This window comes from Lynx canadensis, chromosome A3 (genome assembly GCF_007474595.2).
Source record: "Lynx canadensis isolate LIC74 chromosome A3, mLynCan4.pri.v2, whole genome shotgun sequence".
Taxonomy (NCBI): domain Eukaryota; kingdom Metazoa; phylum Chordata; class Mammalia; order Carnivora; family Felidae; genus Lynx; species Lynx canadensis.
This window is the reverse complement of record NC_044305.1, coordinates 42,294,088-42,320,098: the sequence shown is the minus strand read 5'-3', so window position 1 is coordinate 42,320,098 and position 26,011 is coordinate 42,294,088. Positions and strand designations below refer to the sequence as shown.

At 45.0% G+C, this 26,011-nt stretch overlaps 1 protein-coding gene across 1 annotated transcript in view; it reads right to left on the bottom strand.

The window, feature by feature from the left end:
* Nucleotides 1-26,011, bottom strand: part of PCSK2 (proprotein convertase subtilisin/kexin type 2) — a 270,832-nt gene that overhangs the window by 107,975 nt on the left and 136,846 nt on the right. Inside the window, exons 3-5 of the mRNA XM_030310130.1 lie at nt 20,335-20,448; nt 18,042-18,150; nt 9,444-9,481 (exon numbers count right to left, since the gene is read on the bottom strand). Coding sequence (XP_030165990.1) covers nt 9,444-9,481; nt 18,042-18,150; nt 20,335-20,448 — 261 coding nt within the window. The remainder of the gene's footprint in view (nt 1-9,443; nt 9,482-18,041; nt 18,151-20,334; nt 20,449-26,011) is intronic.

Genomic DNA, 26,011 nt, shown 5'->3' with positions numbered 1-26,011 from the left:
GTAAGAAAATGACTTTTGTGGGTTGCTTTTAGTCTGGGCTTGGTGGAAGCAAATCTCTAGATGAAAAACTAATTATAATCCAATCATCCTTTGTATAGAACAAGCTTCTAGACAAATTCATATGCTGTCTCAACCTAAGAGAACATTCTTTAAATGCATTTAAGTATCTTCCCTTCTCTAACTTTTGGGGCTACTTCCTTGTTCTTGCTGTTGTGTTCCCATAGTGGTCAGTATTTTTGTTTCCAGGACCACACTGTACACATTACGATGTAATTATATACTTACAAGTGTGCCTCCCCCATTGAACTCTGAAATCCCTTGGGGGCGGGGACCAGATTTTTCACATTTTATAGTCCAGGCCCCTAGTACAGCATCTTGCACATGGTAGCAACCCTACAGGTCTCTTAAATGTTGACCTGGTCCAATGGAACAATAACTAGTCAACTGAGCAACAAGGAAAAATCGATTATCCAGATTTTTCTCTTTGTTTTCCCTGTAGTTATACATCTAGGTCCAAACAAGTAGATTCATTTCAGTTAAACCAGATTTTATTTTCTTCCATTTTTATATCAAAGTACATTCCTGCAAAAATGAACAGATTCCTCTACCACATGGGTTGAGTCAGACGATACTCATTTGATGGATGATCTGTCCAAATGATTAAGAAAAAGTTCTTATTCCCGGTAACCAGTCTGGTGTCCTGGTGATAAAGCACTTACTATGACCTGGCCAGCATTAGCAAGTACACAGAAAGAAGCCAACTCCTCCTTCCAATAAGACATAAAGGTTGTTTAAACTTCAATTTCAAATGCAATATTAATGTGGTTATTTAAATATTAATCGGTCTAAAAGCCTGGAGCCATGCATGCGCTTAATACTTCATAGCGTCTGAGTCATTCAGGGCTGAGGACTGAGCCCATCTCCAGCAGGTGCCCTTTCATCATGGCGGCCACCTGCCACCTGGAGCCCTGGTGTGCACGCGGCTGCCAAGCTCAAAGGCAGTTCCTTTGGGCTCAGAGATGGCAGCCCTTCTCAGTGCTCCAGAGGCCCCTCTTCAGAGACAGTCACCTGTCAGGAACCCATCAAAAGAATGGAAAAGTGCAGGTCCTGAGGTGTGGGCTTTTTTCTTTTACAAGAACTTCTTTTGGCAAAATAACCCTAGAGCATAAATATATCACGTTCCCACTTTTGAACCAAACCAAAGGACATAATTTGTCCTCTCCCATATGGGAACTTAATTACATTTTTACCACCTGACGAGCTGTAGACATTACAGAAAAGAAATAGCTCTTGGCTACCTGCATGTGAATCATCCATACTGGGAGTCATATTCTCTCCAGGCCTTCAGCCACAGAGACTTCAGTTAATTCCGTGGCCTTCTACTTTCTTCACCAGGGACAAGCATTATGGGGAATGGAATGAGACATCCACCTATGAGGTGGTTGACAGCTGGGAGTTCTGCATGCTAGAGTTTCCCTTCATCGCTGATAGAGGGCCATCATATGATTGAGCTCCTGATTTCATTTGCAAAAGTAGGAATGATGAATCAATATTCAGTGCAACTGAACAAATATCTATTAAATGTCTGCTAACCATCATGCTAAATGTTAAGGGGGACACGAAATTAAAAAGTACACACTTTCCTACAAAGAACTTGTGATCTAGTTCTAAGGTAGTCATACGTTACAGGGGAACAGCTTTGCTGAATGAGTGAATGAATGAGGTGCCAAAATGAATGATGACATTAATCATCGGAATCTGGAAAGCTTTGAAAGAAATACACATTACAAGGCCTATCCCTAAAGATTTTGATTCAGTAGGTCTGGGGTAGGGGCAGAAACCTATATTTTCCTTATATTGGGATGGGCACCAGTCATGAGGGGCGGACCAAGGAAGGGGTCTAGAATGGGTAACTGTAACAGCCGCTGCACGAAAACAACCATAATATGTCAGTAGTGGATGACAACAAATATTTATATCTCTTATGGGTCTGCAGGTTGGCTGGGAGTTTGATGATCTAGGCTGAGCTCAGCCGGGTGGCTCTGCTTTCTTGCTTCTGGGGTCAGCTGGTTTTCACCTGCTATTGGTGGGGCTCCAAATGGTGGCTCTGTTTCTTATTGCCGTTCTACAGATTGATGAGGGTGGCTTAGCTTCAGGCTCTGCCAGCTCCTCACCACCCCCCCCCACCCCACGCCAGGTCCAGTGGGCTAGCCTGGGCATGCTCTTCTACTGGTGATGGTAGAGGCATAGGAGGGCGCATGGGAACCCGCAAGGCCTCTTAAGGCCTCGTCTCTGAACTGGCACAACACCTCTGCATTATTAAATTGCTTTAAACAAGTCATAAGGCCCAGCCTGAATGAAGTCAAGGGGTGGGAAATTTACTTCACCCCTCTAGAGGAAGTTTCTGCAAAGCCCCACAGCAGAAGCCACAGGCCTAGGGAAGGATTGGTAGTTGGTGAATGTGTTCTTCCACAGTCCATGGAGAAACTCCAGCAAGAGCACGTGAATCTGCATCGATTTTCAGCACAGGGTCCAGGAGCTGCTCGGAGGGTGACCCACAGTTTCCCAGCGGAAAGATGAAGGCTCTCGGGAAAGACGCAGCCCATCACCCCTGCCAGCAGGGTAGATGCCTGCGGTCTGCCCCGTGGTCACGTAAACATCTGGAGATGTCATTCCCTGGCCTGGAGAAATCCCCATTTGGAAAAATTGCTGTCTTACCATCCCTACACTCGCCTTGGAAATTAGCCCTCCCCTCTGAATATCCATGAATATCCTTTTAGTTCAAAGATCTGTGACAGAGAAGCGGCATGTGGATCCGAAATTCTCCTTCCCAGGGCCATCCTTCATTATATCCCTGGCCGTGAGCCAAGGGTTTTCTTTCTCCCTGTGTCATCTGTTTGCCTGGATGTTCTTTTTCAAATAATTCTCTTATTTTTTCAAATAAAACACACTTTACCTTTCAGAGAAATCTCATAGAGTCTCTTTGGTAACTTCCACTCTTTTGGCTTCTGCTTTACAAGCTCATGACCTTACCCTTAAGTCTGGACGAGGTGCCCTTTTTCTCTTTTGAGAACTCTGAGCTGACTGTGGAGTGCACTGAACGATGGCACTGGTTTTTTAAGGCATTCCCCTGCTTCTGCTCCAGCAGGACAAGCTGCCGTCGTGTGAAGTTGTAATCTCAACTCTTTTGCGAAGGAGATAAACATTTGTGTATATGTCCCCACCCCCCCCCCATTATCTCAATGATACCATGCAACAGACCTGATGTTCGTTTTTCCCATTTCACAAATGAAGAAATTAAAGCTCAAGGGGGTTTACAGGGTTAGTCTAAGGCTGCAGAGCTATGAATTAGGGAGCCAGTTGTCACACTCAGGTTTGACTCAGTTTCCCACTGTTGTCACACTATAATCCCACCCTTGCTGGCTGATTTTCAGCTTCCGGCACCTGTCACTCTGTGTCTGAAGACTCCCTATCCAGTGACTCTATTCTGCGTGTATGGTGGGGAGGCCAGAAGAGCCAGGGAGTTAGCCCCCGATCTCCCCACCCTATACCTGCTTCTGGGGCACAGCCCTCAACCACTGATTGACAAGAGTTGGGTGATAACTCTGAGAAGGCTCTGTCTACACTGCTTCCCAGAGTGCTACGGTCAGATTAAGCTCCCATTAGCCCTCAGTGGTAATTGGCTGCCTAACAAACCCTTTCTTGGCCGCTGTCCTTTCTGATATCACTTCCCTTCTCCCCGGCTAGTGCTTCCTGGGATCTTTTCCCAAATAAACGACTTGCCTCTAAATCTCTGTCTCAGGTATGCCTCTGAGAAAACACCAAGCCACAGCGAGAAGACTCTTCTTGGATTATACAGAACCACTAGCCATTTCTTCATCCCTGTACCTCAGCAGAGCAGGCCTTGGAGCAAAGCAGGAGATGCTCAGTTCTGTACCCCCCGCCCCTCCTCTGAAAGCTGCCACCTCCGTCACCCTTCACATGTTCTTCAAGGAGTCTCCCTCTTTTCTGTACATCTGGAAGGACCCCTAGGCTTGGACCAGTACTGTGAGCACAGACCTATGGTGGTCACCACCCGGGGGCTGCAGCGTAAAGTGATGAACAGCCCTGCCTGCCTGCCCCTCACCTGTTAGATGCATCCCACACCTGTGTCCTCACTGACTCGGACTCCTCTGGAGAACAACCCTGCCTGGTTTCCCTCTTCCTCTGGGGCTTGCATATAGCAGGCCCAACACACAGAGATTCAACTGAGTTCGAGCACACATCCAGACCGTTTGCACAGAGAGAACAGGAACTCTGCTTTTGACTCGGTCTAAAATTGTTTCTTGGCCAATACCCACTCCATGTTATTACCGTCGGGACGGAGAAAGGAGGATTTTAATCATTTGGAATAGTGAGCATTGACCAGGGGGACTGGATCCCTCGGATTAAATTCAATCACAGAACCATAGAGTAATAATAAAAGAAGTGTCTCTTATTATCCTTTGCCCCTAACAATCAACAGATTCACTGTAGATTTGTTGAATTAAATTAGCACTAATGACTCACATTTATATACTGATTTTTAGTTTTCAAACGATTTCAATTCTCAGTTTGAATAGAGAGAACACTGGAGTACCAGCATCCTCAAATTTGTCTCTTTAATATACAGAATAAAGAAGCTTTGAAAATAATTCTGCTTTGGGAAACATTTTGCCTGATTTGGTTATCAAGCAATTTTTGTCATAGCCGTCTAAGAACCTCTGATAGAGCTTTCCCTTCTCATTGCAAATAATCAGTAGCAAGAGGGAATTTTGTCCACACAATACATTTCTGTTTATTGTAAACCCTTAATACATTTAAGGGTCATTAACCCATGTGAATGTTGCCAGAACCAGGCCTATATGACCTTTGGCCTGTCACCCATGTCCCTGCTGAGCTCTGTCCAGCTGCCTGCACCACGTCTCTTTGTCAAGGGCTTTCTCTGAGACCCTGGAAGGTAGGAGGTGCTAGAATGTTCACATCCACATCCCTAGGACCAGCCTTCAACCAATGACTGATGGGAGTTGATGTACAAAAACCCAGCCCTGGCCCACATATTCTACTCCATCTCCTGGATTCCCCAGTGAGCTTGAGTTGGAGCCTCTCCCCATGGTGACTTTGATAACACACCATCTATGGCCTGCCTTCCCTTCCATATCTCATCCCCCCCTCTCTTGTTGCTTCCTAGAATCAACTCCCAAATAAACTACTTGCACTCTGACTCTTGTCTCAGGGTCTGCTTCTGGAGAAACCCAAACACAGACCTTCCCAAAGCACATTTCACTAGAAGCGCTGGGCAAACTCATCACATCCGAGCCATTAAGTCACCTAACAAAGTGTGACGCTGCCTGTTAATCCTTTACTCAAACAATTTTTGAGTTTATCACCGTCCACTGATTTCATTGCTCTCCCGGGCAGATCTCCTCCACTTGCCATTCTCATTCTCTTAATTATAGTGTAAAATTTTTAATTAAAAATAAAGAAGATAAATTTGGTTGGTTAGTAGCTTCAAAGTTGTCACTCCCAACTCTACATGGGGCGAGAGAGACGCTGACTGGAGCAAGCCAGTTCAAGTTCAAGTTCTCCACTGAGAAATTTAGAAGGAGATCTCTGGATGCTGTTTTTTCACCTGTACCAATGACGTGGAAACACTTCACAGCCAGGCATAATTATATATGATTTTTTGGTAAGATTCCAAGTGTTTGATAAATGTTGAAGACTCGGACCTTCCTCTGGATGGAAGCTGTCAAAACGTGCAGTTTTGGACAGAACTCACATGTTCTGTTCTATTCTTAGGTGATGTCTAGTTTAAGTTTACAGGAGATAGTGTCATCTCCTCGACAACATCCCCACCAAATGGCCATCAACCCTACCCTTGACCATTTTCAGATATGGAGAACTCATTATTTCCCAGGAGACCTAACTCCTTTGATTAATAACCTCAGCGACTGGACAGTCCTTCCTCTGACTGAACTATACTCTTTGTCCTGCACTTGTGGGCAGGGATTTTCTTGGGAGAAAGTACTGAATAAGTTGAATGTCTCATTCCTCATGGAGAATTTGAAATATTTAAAAATGTATCTAATGTGCTTCTTACTTACCGTTTTCCCCCCACTTTTTTCAGCTGTCCTGAGTATGTCATGGTTGGGAGTCCCTCAAGCATCCTTGTCACTATCTGTCATTCTCCCTCTCTGAGACGGCCATTGGAAGAAAACTCGTCCAATAATTGAGGATTGGGATGTTTAAACTATTTTTTTTTTTAGTTTATTTATTTTGAGAGAGAGAAAGAGAGAGAGGAGAGAGAGAGAGAGAGAGAGGAGACAGAAAGAGAGAGAGAGTAGGGAAGGGGCAGAAAGAGGAGGGGAGAAAGAATCCCAAGCAGGCTCCATGTTGTTCTCACAAAGCCCAATGCAGGGCTCAATCTCACGAGCCATGAGATCACGACCTGAGCTGAAATCAAGCGTTGGATGCTTAATGGACTGAGCCACCCAGGGACCCCAAGGACTAGGATGTTTAAATAAATCACAGCATAAGACAATACTATGTAGCCCTCATAATCATGTTTTGAAGACTATTTACTACTATAAAACTATTTACAACTTGTCAAGTGGAAGAGGGGTGCTGTACATGCAACAGAGCCCGATTTAATTAAAAAATACACACAGAGAAGTGAAAACCCAAGACATGCTAAAATATTAAGAATGGTGCCATGGCTGCTTTTGAGTCTGTATCATGATTTGTCCAAGTTTTCTACAGAGAACATGTATGTATTTTTTAATCGGAATTTTTTTTTGAAAGAAAGAAAAAATAAAAAAGAACACAATGCTCATAGAAGCCATGGAGTTGTTCAGGTATATATTCTGATATTGCAGAATAGAGGGGAGCTTGGCACCTCCCTCCATGGATGTTTCATTTTCCAATTTCAGATCTGGGTTTTTGGCAGATGAAACCCGCTGTTGATTAGCGTTGTACCTGCCATTCATCAGAGCCCCCGGGGGTTATTTTCCCATGTGAGTTACTATCTCTTTGGACTCTGGCAACTGGCATTGGGGGCAGCCTGTCCCAGAAGCACAAGGGCGGGGTGGGGGGTGGGGGAGAAGGGAGGGGTGCCTAGGTCACTCTCCATGTGAGTAACCTCAGGATGTTTCCATAGTGTAGTGATTCCATAGTGTAGTGTTTCCCTTGCGCAGTGTCCATTCATCGGACACAGAAGTGACCTGCAGAGGGCCTGGATTGGCTGGAGGGAGGCCAGGCACTGACAGCCGCCAGCCCGTCTGACAGCCACTCCACCCCGAGGTCCTACGAGCTGTAAGATGCAGTAACATTGGTTTGTGGAAACGAATAGAACCCTATTTGGCAGCTCTGCAGGGTGCTGGGTCCTGGAGATGGGGGGAAGCTTAGCAGCCTGTGAAAAGAATATAAATGCCTCTGTGTGCAGAGAGTGGCCCTCTGACGAGGAACCGGCCGCCCCTGCAGACTATCATCCCTGCCATCTCTTCCTAAGGAAAGGCCTCTGGGTGTCAGAGCCTTGGAGAACACGCAACACACGCCTTTCCCACTCTCTCCTTCTGAGAACTCTTTAGGGCCCTGCAGTTATTGGGGAGGCAGAGGAAGGGAGGTCATTGGAGGAGGCAGATGAGGCCGTGCATGGAGGCAGAGGAGGGGCACCTGGGTGGCTTAGTTGGTTGAGTGTCTGACTTCGGCTCAGGTCATGATCTTATGGTTCATGAGTTCGAGCCCCGTGTCGGGCTCTGTGCTAAGAGCTTGGAGCCTGGAGCCTGCTTTGGATTCTGTGTGTGTGTGTGTGTGTGTCTCTCTCTCTCTCTCTCTCTGCCCCTCCCCTGCTTGTGTGCACATGTTCTCTCTGTCTCTCAAAAATAAATGAACATTAAAAGAAATTTTTTTTTAATTTACAAAATTTAAGGAGGCAGAGGAACAGCCAGGGAGTCAGCTCCATGGTACTTGCAGTGGGGGAAGGTCACAGAGAGGAGGCGAGAACTGTTTCCTCAGACACAGCAGATGGGTGCTGAGACAGAATCTGCAGCTCCCAGGCCGTTTCTTACTGTCTTCTCTGCAGAGGTGGATTCTCCCCTTTGGGAATAAAACTTTGATTTAATTTCTGTCCTTTCTTTCTGGGGGCATATTGGCTGGACTGTACCAATGGTTCATTTAACTTTTCTTTAAATTCTTTTCTTTTAAAAAATTTTGTAAAAACATTATTTATTTTGAGAGAGAGAGAGAGAGCAAGCGAGGGAGGGGCAGGGAGAGAGGGACAGAGAATCCCAAGCAGGCTCTGTGCTGTTAGCACACAGCCCGATGTGGGGCTCAAACTCACAAACTGTGAGATCATGACCTAAGCCAAAATCAAGAGTTGGACGTTTAACTGACTGAGCCACCCAGGCGCCCCCAACCCTTTAAAAAAATTATTATTCCAAAAGATAGTCCAAAGTATACTCCTCTAGATTTGTAAGACCCATGAAGTAAATAGAAGCTCAGCACATCGGTGCTTCCTTTCCTGATGCCTAATGCACTAAACAGATGATAAACTTTGTTCTCTCTTTGCAGTGTGGACACACATACCTTCTAGGATGAATAACCCAGAACGTTGATCTCCCAACGCTTCTGCTTGTTAACAATCTTTACCTAAGTCTACATTCTTCCAACTGTGAGTCTCTTAAGCTAACTAAAGTAACATTGAAAAAAACCCCTTAGATCTGGAGGTTATAGGAAAAGTACAGCTTAGTAATAGTTTGGATAATTTCAAGCAGACACGGCAGTGCTTGACTAGGATGCTCCCTGGGGTTAACATAAAGCAATCTCTTTATGTTGAAAGGGTTTGCAGGTTTCATCAGGAAAGCAGTGTTTGATTTGCTATGTAAGAAGTTAGAGCACGTGGGTCTAGCTCAACAGTGTTTATTACGATTTTCTGTTAATATGTCCTACTCGTCAAGAGATACCAAATGGTGCGCTCAGCGTTGCAGGGGAAAGTCGGGGTGGGGTGCTCCTAAGCACAAAAACAATAAAAAAAGTTGACGTCCTTGCTTTCATAAAGCTACGGTTGCGATGTGAGGTGCCCCTCTTTTTGGCTTTTTGCGATTGGTTTTATCCAGCGAGAACCCAAACGGCTCATTTCCACCCTTCAATTCAATATCCTCATCGAGAGCTGATGGGAAACCTTGCCGAGGCTCTCTCTTCTTCGCCTCTCCCTTGTCTCTTGGCTCTGTTCTTTCAGACCCCAAGTTTCCTTATCGTCTTCTCACAAAGCCACTACCGTTACCTGCTGCCAGGCTCCACGCTTTGCCCCTTTGCTACGGGCCTGAGCTGAGGCTCCAAGAGGGGCCGGGCTAGCGTGCAGGTGTGCGCATGCGTGCATGTGTTTCTGTGTGTGTGCCCCCCGCCCGTGCAGATCGGCTGGTACTTACATAGTTCGAGGCCAGGTCCGGGTGCAGGTAGTCAATCCCTGTGAAAAGAGCACCACAAGATGAAAGGTTAATACCTGCCACTGTGTCCTCCGGAAAGTTGCTCAAGAAAGTGCCCTCGTGGTGGGGCTGGCGCCAGGACAGTTGGACGGGGTGAGCCCCTGTGCCTTAGTCCCAGGCTTCCGTTTCCGTTCCCGAGTGAGGGTGGGGCGTACCCACCAGATGCGTCAGAGGGGCGAAGCCAGTTAAAGCTGGGGCCTTGGGATAAGACTTCTGACATAAATGTCAGTACTAAGGGGCTTAGTGGCTGCAAGATGGATGGTTCATCAGAGCAGCGATCTAAGATTTGTGAAAATCCTGACATTTCCAAAGCACCGGCAGACATTTCTTTTGAAATGAAAGTGGCCCTGGGGAGGAAAAACGATTATTATTTAACAGGGTGCAGACAGCCATGGACTAGGGGAGCGTCCTCTGGCACGGAGATAATAAGAGGAACACAGGCTGCGTGGGAAACGGCGATTAGGCAGAGAGCAAATGTCTTCAGATGAAGTGTCCTGGGTGGGAGCTGATGCTTGTCTCTGCGGAACGTGGCTTTCCAGGAAGCCCGAGACTTCAGCCTCCCTGCACCAGCCCCGTGCTTTCTCCTGGACGTGGCCTGTCTTGTTGCCTAAGATTGGTTATAAGGGTAGAATTAGAGCACCAGCGCATTCCATCACAGGTGAACCTCAGCAAGCACGTGGAAATTCAAGGCCACACTGGAACTCTCGTCCAGGTCTGCAGAGCCGTAGAACCTTTGCAGCAGTTACACCTGAACATCCAGCCCTTTGCAAAACCGGCCAGGTTCCTGCACCACCTGACATAATGGTCACGCGTGTAGGTTTTGGAGTCAAAGACCCGAGTTTGGATCTCAGCAGTGCCGCCAGCTGGCCTGGTGACTTCAGGCCAAGTGCTTGTTTTCTTCTCCACCAAGTGGGGGTGTAATCAGTGGCATTAGCTCCATTGACATTCAGTAGCTCTGTTGGGTTTGCCATATTTAAAAGCTAGAGGTATCACTCAGTGGCTCCGATAGGTAGCATCTTCCCTGCGAGCACACTGAGGCCTGGCTGCTGTTACAGCTTTGCCCCATGTAAAAAAGAACCAGTATCAGGATGTTTATCTCAAAAAAAGAAATCTTCCTTTGTTTTCTTCTGGTTATGCAAGAAATTTCTGGACTGGGAGTCACCATTCTACAGAACATATGTTACATTTTGCTGCTGATATTTTGACATGTGAAGGGTTCAAATGGCTGCCTCCTATAGTCTAAGAGAGTATAGCCTATCACTTCCCACCCACCATTCTCCTCCTCCCCCCATCCTCCTCCTCCCCCCCCCCCCCCAACGATTGTGCAAGGACAGGGGTTAGAAGATTCAAAGACTAGGGGCGCCTGGGTGTCCCAGTTGGGTAAGCGTCCTACTTCAGCTCAGGTCATCACCTCACGGTTGGGGAGTTTGAGTCCCACATCGGGTTCTGCACTGTCCGTGCAGAGCCTCCCTGGGATTCTGTCTCTCCCTTTCTCTCTGCCCCTCCCTGACTTGCGTGCAATCTCTCTCTCTCTCAAAATAAATAAATAAACTTTTTTTTTTTTTTTTTAAAGAAGATCCAGAGACTCATATTTTAAAGGTTGCAAGCCCTGTCCTGGACCCTAATTCAGAAATAGTCCCTTTCAGCTGTGGGATGGGTTGGGGATGAGCACAAGCTATGGAGACCAGCAGGTCCAGTTATCTTCTAGGCTCAGACACTATAATAATTGTGAGGCTTCAGCCAGACGGCATCATCTCCCGGAGCTTCCGTTTCCTCATCTTTGAAACAGGAATATTATGTACCTTGCAAAGCAGCGTTCAAGATGAGGGCCGATTCGTCGAAAGTGTTTAAGCATGTAGTAAACACCCGATAAGTTATATTTACGGTCATCACCCTTAGTAGCATCACCTACCACATCATTAGAGTCCTGTGGATAATTCAGAAGAGCAGAAATAGTTTTAAAAATCTCCTTGGTCTTAGAATATTGTGTTGAAGTCAGATTGTTGTACATATTTGTTGCAGTTGGTTATGGTTTGTGAACTCAATGTCAGGCAAAATGTTTTGTAACATATAGATAAGTTAAACATAGACATGCACACAGAGAATATGTTTCTTTTCTAGCAGGGGGTCAATTTTTTTTTTGGCATAATTATACTTCTTAAGCTTATTTCTTTAGTGATCTCTACACCTCACATGGGGCTGGAACTCCAGACCCTGAGATCAAGAGTTGCATGCTCTGCTGATTATGCCAGTCCGGGAGCCTGGCATAATTGTCCTTCTATTCATGCTCATACTGTGTAAGAAGATCCTGGTGTATGTATAGCCACACCTACACCTCGGGAAAGCCAGCTACAAGCCTCCTGCCCAGACACTCTGAGGCAGAAGCATCCAGTACGCACAATCCCAGATGATACACCTCCCCAACAAATCAAGCTGACTTAGACACCTGGGTATTTCCCCTGAGGGGGTGCACTGTTCTTGGAAGAACTCCAATACGAGGTCGAGGTGCAGAACGGATGGAGTGAGCTCCTATTCCATGCAGGGAGTCAGTTTTTATTTTTATTAAAAAAAAATTTTTTTTCCAAAGTTTATTTATTTTTGGGACAGAGAGAGACAGAGCATGAACGGGGGAGGGGCAGAGAGAGAGGGAGACACAGAATCGGAAACAGGCTCCAGGCTCTGAGCCATCAGCCCAGAGCCTGGCGCGGGGCTCGAACTCATGGACCGCGAGATCGTGACCTGGCTGAAGTCGGACGCTTAACCGACTTCGCCACCCAGGCGCCCCCAAAAAAATTTTTTTTAAGGGGCCCCTGGGTGGCTCAGTCGGTTAGGCATCCGACTTCGGCTCAGGTCATGATCTCATGGTTTGTGAGTTTGAGGCCCGCGTCTGGCTCTGTGCTGACAGCTCAGAGTCTGGACCCTGCTTCTGTGTCTCCCTCACTCTCTGCCCCTCGAGAGAGAGACAGACAGACAGAGCGAGCCAGCAGGGTAGGGGTAGAGAGGGAGGGAGAGAGAGAATCCCAATCAGGCTCCAAACAGTGCGAAGCCCGATGCGGGGCTAGAATCCACGAACCGTGAGATCGTGACCTGAGCTGAAGCCAAGAGTCGGACGCTTAACTGACTGAGCCACCCAGGGAGTCAGTTTTTAAAACACGATTCCGTGTTCTGATAGTGCAAGTCGTCTGGATCAGAAATTTTCTGAGAAATAGTAGTCTATTCTCTGTGAAAGGAAAATATGAAGGCAGAGAGATAAGAGACCTGAAGGAAATTAAAATTAAAATAAGATAAAATTTACCTAATTAAAATGAAGGATCTTGAATTAGGTTGAGGGGAAGACTAAGTGTTAAGTCAGAATAGATACAGTCTTTGGTCTAAGAAAGAAGAGATTATTGATAGAACCGTGAGGGATGACAGACATGATTCAAAAAAGAAACAATGAACTAAATGAAGCATGAAAATAACGGTCTGGTAATTAAAGAGTATTTTAATATTTTTGTATATTTGATTGTCTTTTCAGGTGGAATGTACTGAATACATGTTCTCAGTCAGCTCTTATTTATGTTTTATTTTTTGTATTATTAATGTATTTATTTTTATTCTTCACTCATTGGTTTATTTCCAGCAGTGAATGCCGGGCACTATGTAGGTCCTGGAAAATCATAGACTGTGTAGACACAGAATCTGAACTGTTCAACTATGTATGGCTCCCAGTCTACAGGGGGGACCAGCTCATTGCCAGCCAATCACAACGCGCTGTGGTATGCAAATGACAATTACTTGGTTATATTTTACATTAGTATCCTGTCATCAGTGTCAGCGTTTTGAGAAAGTCTAATCCACAATAGTCCAAATTCTCAGGAAGCTCTGATGGTTCTGGAGACCTTGGGGAATTACCAAGGAGCTCCATGTACATATTCCTAGTTACAGTTCCTAGTTAGTAGTTTGGTTGAGACGTATAACAATACCACACACCTCCTTTGGAGGTAGGTGTGTTTTCTCCTCTTTCATCTGAGTGGGCTACAACTGCTTCTACCAATAAGATGTTGCATGACTTTCAAGGCGAGGTCAGAAAAGGCCAGACATCTTCCACCAGTTCCCTTTAGACACTGGTCCACTTGGGGGAAGCCAGCTGCCACGGAAGAAGCCCATATGTCGGCCCGTGGTATGAAAGGCTCAGCTGAGCTACAGGAGCCAACGTCAATGGCCAGCTATGGGAATGAGCCATGGCCGTCCACCCTAGCTGAGCCTTTGGATGACTGCAGCCCAGCCAACATCTGCCCACAACTGTCTGATAAACCTCGAATGAGAAGTGTCCAGACTGGCTCTCCCTGAGTTCCTGTGCCACAAAATCATGAGCAAAATAAAGAGTTAATCTAAGCTGCTAAAGGTTGGTGTCATTCGTTACACAGGAATAATGACTGGAACAGATACCCCAATGGCCCTTCTGAGAACCATGAAACCCAAGTTAGGGGAGAAAGCACTGCTTTCCTATGTGATGCAGACTTCTAACTCTCTTGGGAAAGTGTGGCTGACTGCCTGGTCCTTAGGCTTGGACCTCCACTTAAAAGGAGGAGATCCCACTCACAAAGACCCACCAGGAGGCAGAGCCAAGGGGTGGGCTTCAAGCACTGAAGATGGTGGTTCAGATCAGTTTGGGTAATTTTTTGTCTCCCTAAACCTTAGTTTCTTCATCTGCAAAATGTGGGTAATAGTACGAATCTTAGAGGATAATTGTGACTGTGTTTCTAAATTGTCAGGCAGTGCCTAGTACACAGTGAGCACTCAAGAAATGTTAGTTTCCATTGTTATTTCAGCTTGAAGTTCTCTCTGACCCTGCCTCCCTGGCCCTCAGTCTTACTTCCTTGGCTCCATCTGATGTTGACTAATGGCCTTGACTCCTGCCTTCGCTGACCATCTTTGAACCCGAAAGCCTGCACCTGTCCTGAACTGTGCCGGTGATGGCTGGTGGCTCCTATCCATCTCTGTGTCTTGTTATGGCCACATCCTGTTTTCCAGCTCAAGTTTCCAACGTGAAACAACTCTATTTGCAACAAAGGGGCTGAGTTGTTATCATTAAGTGGGGTCCTTGCTGACATCTACATACATGCCCGGAACATCAGAGCAAACCCTTAAGAAATGCTTTCTGCCCCTTTGAGCCACAGCTAACTGTGGAGGTATCTCCTATTGATGTGTAGCGTATGGAAATGACATTAAGTTGCATCGAAATGAAAGTAGGAGATACATGTTTTAAATGTTTATTTTGAGAGAGAGTGAGAGAACACAAGCAGGGGAGGGGCAGAGACAGAGGGAGAGGAAGAATCCCAAGCAGGCTCTGTGCTATCAGTGCAGAGCCTGACGTGGGGCTCGATCCCACGCCCGTGAGATCACGACCTGAGCTGAAATCAAGAGTCGATGCTTAACTGACTGAGCCACCCAGGCGCCCGAAAGCAGATATTTATTGAGCATGTATTGAGTCACTGGATTTGGCAGAGAGGATGTTGGCCCAGTTCTGAGTTGTGCAACCAGAGAGCATAAATGGCTTTTAAAACTGAGCTGTCTATAGATTGACTCTTCCACATGCAGATAATCAAATTATTTCCCATGGAGGCCAAAATAATGAGCCAATGATTATAAAATATGATGTTTATTTTGCTCTTATGTATGAAGGTCAGTATCTGTGTCTGTCTTTACCTTGGTTGGGAATGATATCTTGCTAAGCAAATATCTGGGAAATGATACCATACCATCCACTGATGCTCCCAGCCTCACCATAGTGCTTCCCATTCTAGGTGTTAGGGCAGAGGTGCCCAATGACACGGTGACGGCTGCTAAGCATCGTCCTCGTTGCTTAGGAGGCCACTCGTGTCTCAAATGTGTTCGTCTTGCTATTCCACAGCGGATTTGGAGAACGGCTTGGTAGTCTTTCTCTTCTTCAGTTACCATACTGAATAAGCATGCGCTGAATTAAAGACGGTCACAAATCCTTCGTTTCTTTCCACAGCCAGGGTGTGGAACCTATTCCCCCTCCTCTGGGATCTAGCCCTGAGACCATTCATCCAACAGAAGTGGCAGAGTGATGCTCGCTCATTCTACGTCCAGCCTACAGGTGGCCTGGAAGCTTCCACTTCTCATTTCTTAGACTGAACATTGGGTCCCTAAGCCATCTGTAAGAAATCCAACTACCTTGCTGGAGAGACCGTGTCGAGAGGAGAGGTCCTGGCACTACGTGGAGCGGAAGGGAGGCCAAGCCATTTGAGCATCCCAGTCAAGACTACAGTCGACACTGGCCCCAGTTGCATTCTGACCCCAGCTGCGTAAAAGACCCCAGGGAGACCAATAACAGAACTTTCCAGCTGAGCCAGGTCAACCCACAGAACTGTGAGAGAGAACAGTGGGGTGGTTGTGTTAAGCCACTCAATTTTGGGGTGATTTGTTCTGTAGCAGTAGATGACCAAAAGAGCGGAGAAGTTAGGAGTTTAAATGGGGGGTGGGTGGGCAGAGAGTTCAGTTCTGGGGGGATTCCCAAAGGCTACTAAAGCAGAAGAAATCATATCAAACAGTAAACTCTGCTGAGACTTTCTTTCTAAATTTTTTTTTAATGTTTGTTTTTGAGAGACACAGAGAGAGAGACAGAGCATGAGCGAGAGAGGGGCAGACAGAGAGGGAGACACAGAATCTGAAGCAGGCTCTGGGCTGTCAGCATGGAGCCCGATGCGGGGCTTGAACTCATGAACTGCAAGATCGTGACCTGAGCTGAAGTTGGATGCTCAACCAACTGAGCCACCCAGGCGGCCCAAGACTTTCTTTCCTAAAGGGTTTGGCTTCTCAAGCCAGGAAAGATGGATCAGAGTCAGGGCTCATCCTCCCCCTTTTTTCCAGTAAAGAAAGAATTCTGACATGGGCAGCACGGGCTGTTGGAACTTTTGTAGGAGCAATGTGCCTGTCTGTGGCTACCGCAGTGCCACTTTTAGGGTGCCCCTCGAGTCCCCCAGATGCTGTGTGATTACAATATATCCTAGGCAGACTTTCCCCAAACGTAGGTGCCTCTTTCTCCCGGGTGAGCTGGCTTAGCCACTTTTGGTTTCCAAAGCATTAGGAAGGAAGAAACAGTCATAAGCTCCCAACATCCAAGTTCACACGTGTACTTTCTCCTGCAGAGCTCCTTTCTTCTTGTGAAAGCCCTCGGCCACCGGAGAAAGCTTTTACATCCACTTCAAAACCTCTCACACATCAGAAAACACAAGGCATTGTTTTTCTGTGGATATTTATGAGACTGTGCGAAGACAGCACCAATTCTAAGCATGCCGGCTCCCTGTGTCACCATTAATTTGGCTTCAAAGGCTTGCTTTGGAGAGCATAGTGTTCTTTGAGGTGCTTCAGAAGGGAAAGGCTCCATTGTTTCATCTCTGTATAGGCTTTCTGTGTAATTGCGTCAATAGAGCACAGCCGCACAGGGGAGCTTTTCCTGGAGGATCCAGGCGGCTGATGAAGGACAAGAGTATCTCCCCAGTGATATGACCGCAGGGCAGAGATTCTCCAGGACCTTGGCAGAGCCAAGGACGCGTATAGTCACAAAAACACCAATTCATCAAACGCATTGGTTTTTGTATCACAAACTATAGGAAATAGTTTGTCTGGCAGGCATAGGGGGTAAAATAACATCTTATAGGGGGCATATGTCATAAAATGTTTTCAAAGTCTGCTTTACCAGGGTTCATTCTGAAAGTAGCAATAAAGTCGAAATTTCTCCAGACTCCAATCCTGTTACCAAAAAGCTATTTTGTGGATGTAAAACCACACTGTGTAATAGAACTTTCTGTGATGATAGTAAAGTTGAATTGAATTTCAGCAGCCGCTAGCTAGCCCCTTGTGGTCATTGAGGACTTGAAATGAGGCTAAGGTGATTGAGGAATTGAATTTTTAATTTGATTTGGCCTTAATTAATTTAAACTTCAGTGTAAATTGCCACATATGGTCAGTGGCTATTGCACTAGACTATGGATCTGGAGAAATAGATGATAAACACAAGTGGGTTTAGAAGATACTGGAGGTAAGGTATAAACAGTGGCTCAATAAGAAATTACAGGTCAGTGACGGTCAGTTTTCCTTCATTCATTTTTTTTCTTTATTAATCCAATAAATATTTGTTAAAGGCATCCTGAAGTTTGAGGACCACTGATCTGGAGAAAGGGAAGGATTTTGCCACAATATAGATGGTGGTTGAGTTTAGCAGCATCTCCAAAACAGTGAATCTTTCTTAAAAAAATTTGTTTTAACATTTATTTATTTTTGAGCGAGACAGAGAAAGCAAGCAGGGGAGGGGCAGAGAAAGGGAGACAGAGAATCTGAAACAGGCTCCGCCCTGGGAGTGCAGAGCCCAGTGAGGAGCTCGAACTCACAAACTGTGAGATCATGACCTGAGCCGAAATCAAGAGTTGGACGCTTAACTGACTGAGCCCCCAAACAGTGAATCTTTTATATTGCAAAGGCATGCAAAGACACACTTGCTTCCAAATGATGCAAAGGCTTTGAAATACTCACCATCATCCATAATTCCAATGGTGACACCTTTCCCTGTGTATCCCAGCTCCCAAGCTTCTGCCACATTCAAATCAAGGCCAGGAGTGCCATCGGCTTGCCCTGTGTTGATCTGGTTCAGGAATTCCAAAGCAGAGAATCTTGTTAGTCTGGTGCAGTAAAGCACCTGTCTAAATGTTTGCAGCTGTCTGGTATTCCAGGGCCAACTCAAAGGCCAAGTCTTCCAGGAAACCATACTTCCGGATGTTTCCCCATCCACCTTTTCCAGCCTTCTCCCTCCATTTTTTTAAATGTACATAATTGACGTTTCTATGTTATGTAATTATGCAAACACAGTTTCAATCCCTCTATCTCTTGCATTTTAATGTTTATTTATTTTTTGAGAGAGAGAGAGAGAGAGAGAGAGAGAGAACATGGGGGAGGGGCAGAGAGTGGGAGACACAGAATCCAAAGCAGGCCCCAGGCTCCAGGCTGTCAGCACAGAGCCTCATGCGGGGCTTGAACTCGTAATCATGCCCTAAGCCTAATCAGACACTTAACTGACTGAGCCACCCAGGCGCCCCTCAATCCTTCCATCTCTTATGATTGGATTGCTATCCTTAAACTCCTTAAAGCTGCTATTGCAAGAAACTCTCCAATTTGGAATTAAATGCTCACTCTTGTAGTCCTTATTTATGCCTCATATTTTGAATTTAGCACATACTTTCTTGGATTATTCTTATTTGAATGTGATTTCCTTGCTCAACAACGATATGCTTTGCGAGAGAGAGCACATCCTATTTACCTTTAATTTCAGTACCACCACACCAAATCTTGCTTAAAAATGTCTGAGGAACTGATTAAAGATAGTTGGTTCACTTTTAGTGCTTGTTCTAATGGAGGAAAACAGTCCTTTCCCTAAAAAAAATTCAAAAAAGGAAACAAAGGAATTCCAGATAAATAGGTTCACTGCCTTCTTTTCATGCATCTTTGTCCTGTGCAGATTTTCTCAAAGATGAGTTGTGGAAACAGCGCAGTCAGAATTTGTATCGGCAGAAGCCCACAGTGACCCGTTGCTAAAACGCTGTGTGGATGTCATTAGCGCTTTTTGCAAAAACGACTGGTCTTCTAGGCACATGTTAAGATTACACTCTCTATTACTTTGGAAGTTAGTAGAATGCCCACGTGACTGGTTTTGGCCAATGGAATGTGAGCTCGGGCGTCATTTGTCACATCCAGGCAGAAGCCTTAGGGCGCCAGTGTGTGCCCTGCTCCTTCCCCTTGTTGAGGTGCTCTTGAGAGCAGGGGTCGAGATGGAGCTGAGATGGAGACTGGGTCCATGAGGAAATAGGAAGTGTTGGACGTATAGTGAGTGGGCAACAGCTTCAATTTGTTAAGCCAGTGTGATTTGGGGGTTGGTTGTGATTGCAAGACCCATGGTAGCCTAACCTGATTAACACACAGAAGCCTTTTTCACTTGCCCAGATCAGATTTGTGGGATTACATGCCAAAAAGCCAAGGGCACAGTCGAGCTGTGAAGATCCAAGAGGTAAGTTGTGATGCATTCCCATAAATGTATCAGTCCACAGGGCTATAATTTAGTCTTCTTTCCCTTTTGATCTTAAATAAGGTGAAGCATCACTCATATTTTAAAATTACTCACTCCTTTCCCCTCAAGATGGCCTGCAGATAGATTGGTTTAGAGACTCTGAGTCTCTTTTAAATATAACCCAACCTGTCCAAATGGGCCACGGAGGACGCTGGTGGGCCAGAAAATATTCATTTCACCTGACAGATTGGACCCCTCAGGCCTTGAATCCTGCATCAGTGAAGCACCATGGATGTGACTTCCTGCCATTATTTTAGGAAGAACTAACGGATGCTACTTTCATTGCTTTGGTCTTTGAGCTCTCTTGCTTGTCCCTTGTGAAGTCGCCTGATTCTTTCTCTTATGCCTGTGGTTTCATTATGTCCTCCCATCACTCTGCCTGTTGAAACCCTTGGATTACACCCCCTAGACCCTTGACTCAACTTCTGCATGATTTTGCAAGTCTCCCCTCATGCGCTGGTGTGCTTTTTCAGAGTCTGGGGCAATCTGATCAGCAGAGATCATGGCTATTTAGCAGTTCCAGAAGAAACAGATGAGGGAACATGATGTATGGGTGGTGATAGAAAATCAATACGTATCAGAGGGGGCAGAGAGGTTCATGGAGTCAGATGCTGGCTGACATTCCATAGAATAATGAGGAAATAGAAATGAGTCTTTTATCCAAAGTCTCAAGGTGGGAAATGTTAGGAATAATACGGAGATGCTTACCAGATACCACTGCTTTGTAAAAAGAGGATCATTCATGTTGATGTCAATCTCATTGATGTCTCTATACCCCCGCTTCTTTCTGTCAAATCCTTCCTGCTGCAAGGCCATCTTTACCTGAAATGACATATTGGCAGAACACCTGAATATCAACCTGAACACCTTCTTCTGGAATTCATTTCCATGAACTCAAATTCCATTTGTACATAAGGTGTTTTCTTTTTTTTCTGCAGAAACCAAGTTCATCTCCTGTACACTCTGCTCTCTATGATTATTTTCTGAAAGCATTTGCTCCTCTCTGTGCCAAATAAATTGGCCTTGGTGATGCCTCAAAGTGAGTTTCTTTAAAATGAGAATTCGACAGAGAAAAGTACTCTCAAGGAAGAAAAGGTGGTAGGGGTTGTTGAGGGAAATAAACAAAGCAACCCAATAGTTCTATTAAGTAAGGAAGCTTGATGTGGATTCAGGGAGGGAGAGAGTGAAAACTGCATGGATTATTTTTCTGGAAGGCTTTCGAGCCTTTATGTTTGTTGACAGGATTGTGCTGTCACATTTGGGAATCAGCCAAAACCAAAACCAAGACTGAACCAGACCAAACCAAAACCGGACCAAAACAAAACCTGCGTGAAGAGCCAGCTAGTTCACGGCAGAGCTTTCGAAGGTAAGTGAGGGATCTTTGAAAAGAAATGGACGATGTTGGCATCCTGGCAATGACAATACTTCAATTTTTGGAAAGTCAGGCAGGACCCCAAGCCCTTGGATGGAAATGAAACTTAGGTGCTGAATTGTTCAAGCAGGCTCCTGGACACAGCTAGACTTTGTCCCATTCACGAAACTTTCCTTCACTTGGGCAATAATGCATTTATCACCCAGTGGCTGTGGCCAGTCTCTGAACAGCTACAAACTCAAGGACTACGCAAATGTAGAAAAGGGTGTGGGCTGAATACATAGCTTTAAAATTATATTTTGCTGCCCAACATCCATTTCTTCCTTTCGCAAACATCCTCAGTGTATTTGGGGGACTACCTGGAGTCCACTAGGTTCTGCATTGGTGGAAATGAAATGTGAGACACCTTATCTGCTGCAAAGAAATTGCAGGCTCTCTGCCTCAGGGGAGCCCCGGTGGGTATGGATTTGCATCTTGGGAAAGCAATGTGAGGGGAAAAGGAGCCCTTGAAGGCTATTTATTTCCTAGGTTCACTCCCCAGACCTTCCCTGTAAAAGGTTCTTGCTACAGTTCCACAACCCAACCCTGGAGCTCCCCCAAGACTAATCTTTTGGCCTCTCACTGATTGGGAGCTCCCCATACCATTCCAGGAAATTCTCTTTTGCTTAAGTAATCCAGAATTAATTTCTGTTGCTTGCACTTGAGAACTCTGATTGGGACCAGGGAAGACAAGAGGACCCATGTCTACAGTGACGGTAGGGAGGGAAAAATGGAGGGATCATAAAGGTGGCTGGAAACCTCCCCTCCCTTGCTGTCCTGGAATGTGCAGGAATGCTGTAAGAGAGTGGTACTTCATTTCCTTCTACACACTGACATAGGAAACCTGGGGGCTCGTTTGCCAGAAAATCTTTAATTCTATCAGAAACTCTGTATGTGTAGAAAAGAAGTGGTAGGTGTGGCATTTGCTCGATTCCTTGGAAGTATTCCAACAACAGATACTCACTTTGGCACATAACAAATATTTGGAAGCATGGGATGGATGTGTTTTCTTTTTTTTTAATTTTAATTTTTTTCTATTAGAAAGAGAGAGAGAGAGAGAGAGCACTCATGAGTAGGGGAGAGGCACTAGAGGGAAAGAGAGAGAGAGAGAGAGAGAGAGAGAGAGAATTCCAAGCAGACTCCATGCTCAGCACAGAGCTCAATGTGGAACTTGATCCCATGACCCTGGGATCATGACCTGAGCTGAGATCAAGAGTCAGAAGCTCAACAGACTGAGCTACCCAGATGCCCCACGGATAGATATTTTTATAATGCCAAAAATCTAGACATAACTAGTGTCCATCAAATGGAGAGAAATTATGATTCAAATATACATGCGCATATATGTATATGATGTGTATTTTCTATGTATTCTATATATGTATCTTCTGAGAAGCAGATGCCAAGATGAGATTAAATACGCAAGGTTTTTATTAGGAGAGAAAATGCAAGGCACTGCCATGCAAGCTTGACCCCGTAAAGGAGAGCATGAACAAGGTTGGGCAAAAGTGTCCTCAACTGCCCCATAGTGTAAGGAAAGTGTGACAAGTCTGTTGGGGTTCCAAAGTTGACTTTCAGAGGAACCCTGTGTCTCCCAGGGATGATCCTGCCTCAGTGCTCCTGTTGTGCTCAGTGACTGGCTGGAGCCGCCTGGGAAGCATGGCCTGTTGCCAACACAGTGACAGATTTCAGAGCGCAGCAGCTGGGGTGCTTGGTCAATTACTCTCCTGGAAATCAGAGGTGTGCTCTGTGTATCCTCACAGCTGTCGCAGAACAGATAGAAGATAGATCTACCTACACACACACACACACACACACACACACACACACACATGTTTATGTAAAGAGCCATAGTGCACCCCTCTTAAAACGTTTCTTTTACTATGGACGCAGGTATTCAAGGAAGAGGGGTAAGAGTGTCGCTTTCACTTGGGAAGGAGCCTGAATTCGGCCATCGCATCTTCCCATAGTGGTCCTGAGTAAGACGTTTATCTGCTCCGCTCATTAATGGTAAGCCTGGGTTGGCTTCCGTTGCAGGATTCCCATCATATTGGATTCGTTGTCATGACTGATTTTGTTGAGGTAGCGTTGTTCCATTGCTAGGGTCTTTGCTAAGCAAGAGTAGCTGCCCTGTGGATGCTTGAAAACTCCCCTTTGGAGTTGCTGATTCTCAGCAGCATAAGAATAAGCAGACCCACATCGGATTTCATCTTTTTTTAGATAACAGAGCAGGAATGGCTACGACAATAGCACTCCAAACTTAATTAGACTGAGTGCAGTCTAATGAAAAGACTTAAAACTCATTTCCATAAAATTAATTTTTAATTCCATAAATTAGGTTTTAATGGAGACCAGCGATGCTTTGGAACGCTGTGCTCTCTGGACACCACCCCTCCTTGCTGCTCAGAAGTGCTGAAGCATGATGTCGGTGTCTGCAATCTTGTCATTTAGTGTTACTGAAAATTAAAAATCCTAAGACTGCAGACCTTTCTGAGCCTTTTAGTTGATGTTCACGTCTTCAGTGAAGATCACAGTTACAATACCAAGACAGAGAACACCTTTAAAACATATATTTTTCTTGTTATATGAAAATAACTGGAGAGTACGTATTTTTCCCCACAGTGATACCACAGACTACCATAAATTGCTTTCTTTTTCTGCGTTCTTGTCCAATGTTAATTTTCATTTAAACCTAATTTTTACATAAGAGTAATTGAACGACAGATAGAATTCTGCATTCTTTCTTCACTAAGTAGTGTACACAAGGATTTTACTATGCTTCTCTAGAGCTCTCATAAATTAATTTTTAATAGCTACCTAAATATCCCATAGAATAATGTGCAATAATTTACCCAATGATATCCCTCTTACTGGTCATTTGGATTGTTTTCTACTATAATTGAAATTTCCAGTAGCAGAAAGATGAGATTATTAACTATTTTTAAAGACCCCTGGAGGAGATTTCAGTGTTATAACCCCTCGTGTGATAAAACAGTTAATATCAGAGAAGTATTTCCTGGTGTTCAAATTCCTTCCGCACATTATAACTACAAGGTTACTTTTATTCTTTCTCCTCCTCTGAATGTAACCTTTCACACACGGTACCTTTCATTACCACTTCGATGTGGCACCAGTGGCCTGCAACTTAACCATAGCTCCTTGCCTTCTTGAAAAATAATGTACAGTTAGCTTAGGTATTTCATTTTAGACTGCTCATCCAAGTTGTCCGTTGACCTAATCATTTACATAGATAAACAAGATAAGAAAGCATTATTTTATTAGAATTATTTTATTAGAAACGAAGAGATGGATATTCTGCAATTCTGGTTCAACTTTTAAATCTTAATTTGACACCCATGCTTGAACAAGTTTTACTCCAGAAACTCCCCCCACTTACTTCTTTCTTATAGTCTTTCTCTTTAACGAAGAATTTTCAATCAACAAATGTGTTTGTACATCTACAATGTGCCGGTTACAGATCATTCTAGGAGGCAGATACTATCCCTGCACATTTGCCTTCTATTTTAGAAGTTTCATTAACAAGGTACTTTCACTACATATAATCTTCTCAACAAGACTGTGGGGAGGGTATGGTTACAACTGAGGAAAGGAGGGTTAGCGGCCATTGTTCAGCTGTTGAAGACATGGCGGAGTCATGCAGGCTGACCAATTCTAAATCCTCCATACTTTTCACCAAGCCACATTGCCTCTTGCTAAGGCACGGAACACAGTCAACCTTCCAGTATCTGGGACAACTTAACTGTGGATCTGACTCTCTGAGGATCAGGGTCTGGATCACTCCCCCGCTGGGCTGATAATTAAACAGCTGCTAATTAGCATCTACTGTGGGGGCAGGAGAGGGGCCAGGAGAAAGACGAGCAATATGGGAAACCTGCTTCTAAAGGGTGAGACGACTTCGCTGGGAGTGAGTGTGGGAAAAGAAACAAAACACAAAACTGACATGTTTGTGAAAACGCTAAAGTTTTAAAATCTATGATGCTGTAGATGTGTTACACCATTATTTTGTGTACTACCAAGAATTATTTTTATGTACCACCTTCATGGGTTAAATTGTGTCCCTCTGAAAGATATGTTGAAATCTTAACCTTCAGTACCTCAGAATGTGACCCTATATGGGAACAGGGTTGTTGCTGATGTAATTAGTTAGGAGGAGGTCATACTGGAGGAAGATGGGCCCCTAATCCAACATGGCTGGTGTTCTCATAAGAAGAGGACAGACAGACACACGAGAAGAATGCCACAGGAAGACATAAGGACACACAGGACAAAGCCATGTGAAGAGGGAGGAGGCAGAGAATGGAGTTATCCTTCTACAAGCCAGAGAACTCCTGGGTCTACTAGAAGGTGGAAGAGGCAAAAGGAGATGGGCTGCTAGAGATTTCAGAGGGAGTGTGGTGTCCCAACACCACGACCTCAGACTTTTGGCCTCCAGAACTGTGAGCGAGTTAATCTCTGTTGTATGGGGCCTCCCAGTTTGTGGTGTCCTGTTATAGAAACCAATACAACCACTAAGAATTGAATTCAGCCCTAGGAGATTACTACGACTCCTGAGAATGAAACCATGTCACGATGCTTCCTTCTCATTTGTAAACTTCATTTTGTACAGGAAGTGCTCTTGTAGCCCCATTTGGACAAAGACTTCTTCAACCATGTATAACTTTTGTAAAAAAAAAAAAAAAAAAAAAAGAAAAGAAAAAGGGAAAATGTTAGGAAATACATTGGTTAGGATGTCCCTAAACTGTTGCACATTTGGAGCCTCAGAATCCTCCACGTCTGTGTTTTCCTATGGGATGTCATCCTCCGTGCCGTCGAGCATGTTGGTGATCAGCATTTCTTGAAAGAGTGCTCCGCTGTTGTCTCCAGGATTTTCTGCTAAATTGCCAACACCTATTCTGCATGTTTTGACGCCCCAGCCTAAGGCAGTACGATGTCCTCACTCTTGTCATTTGCCAA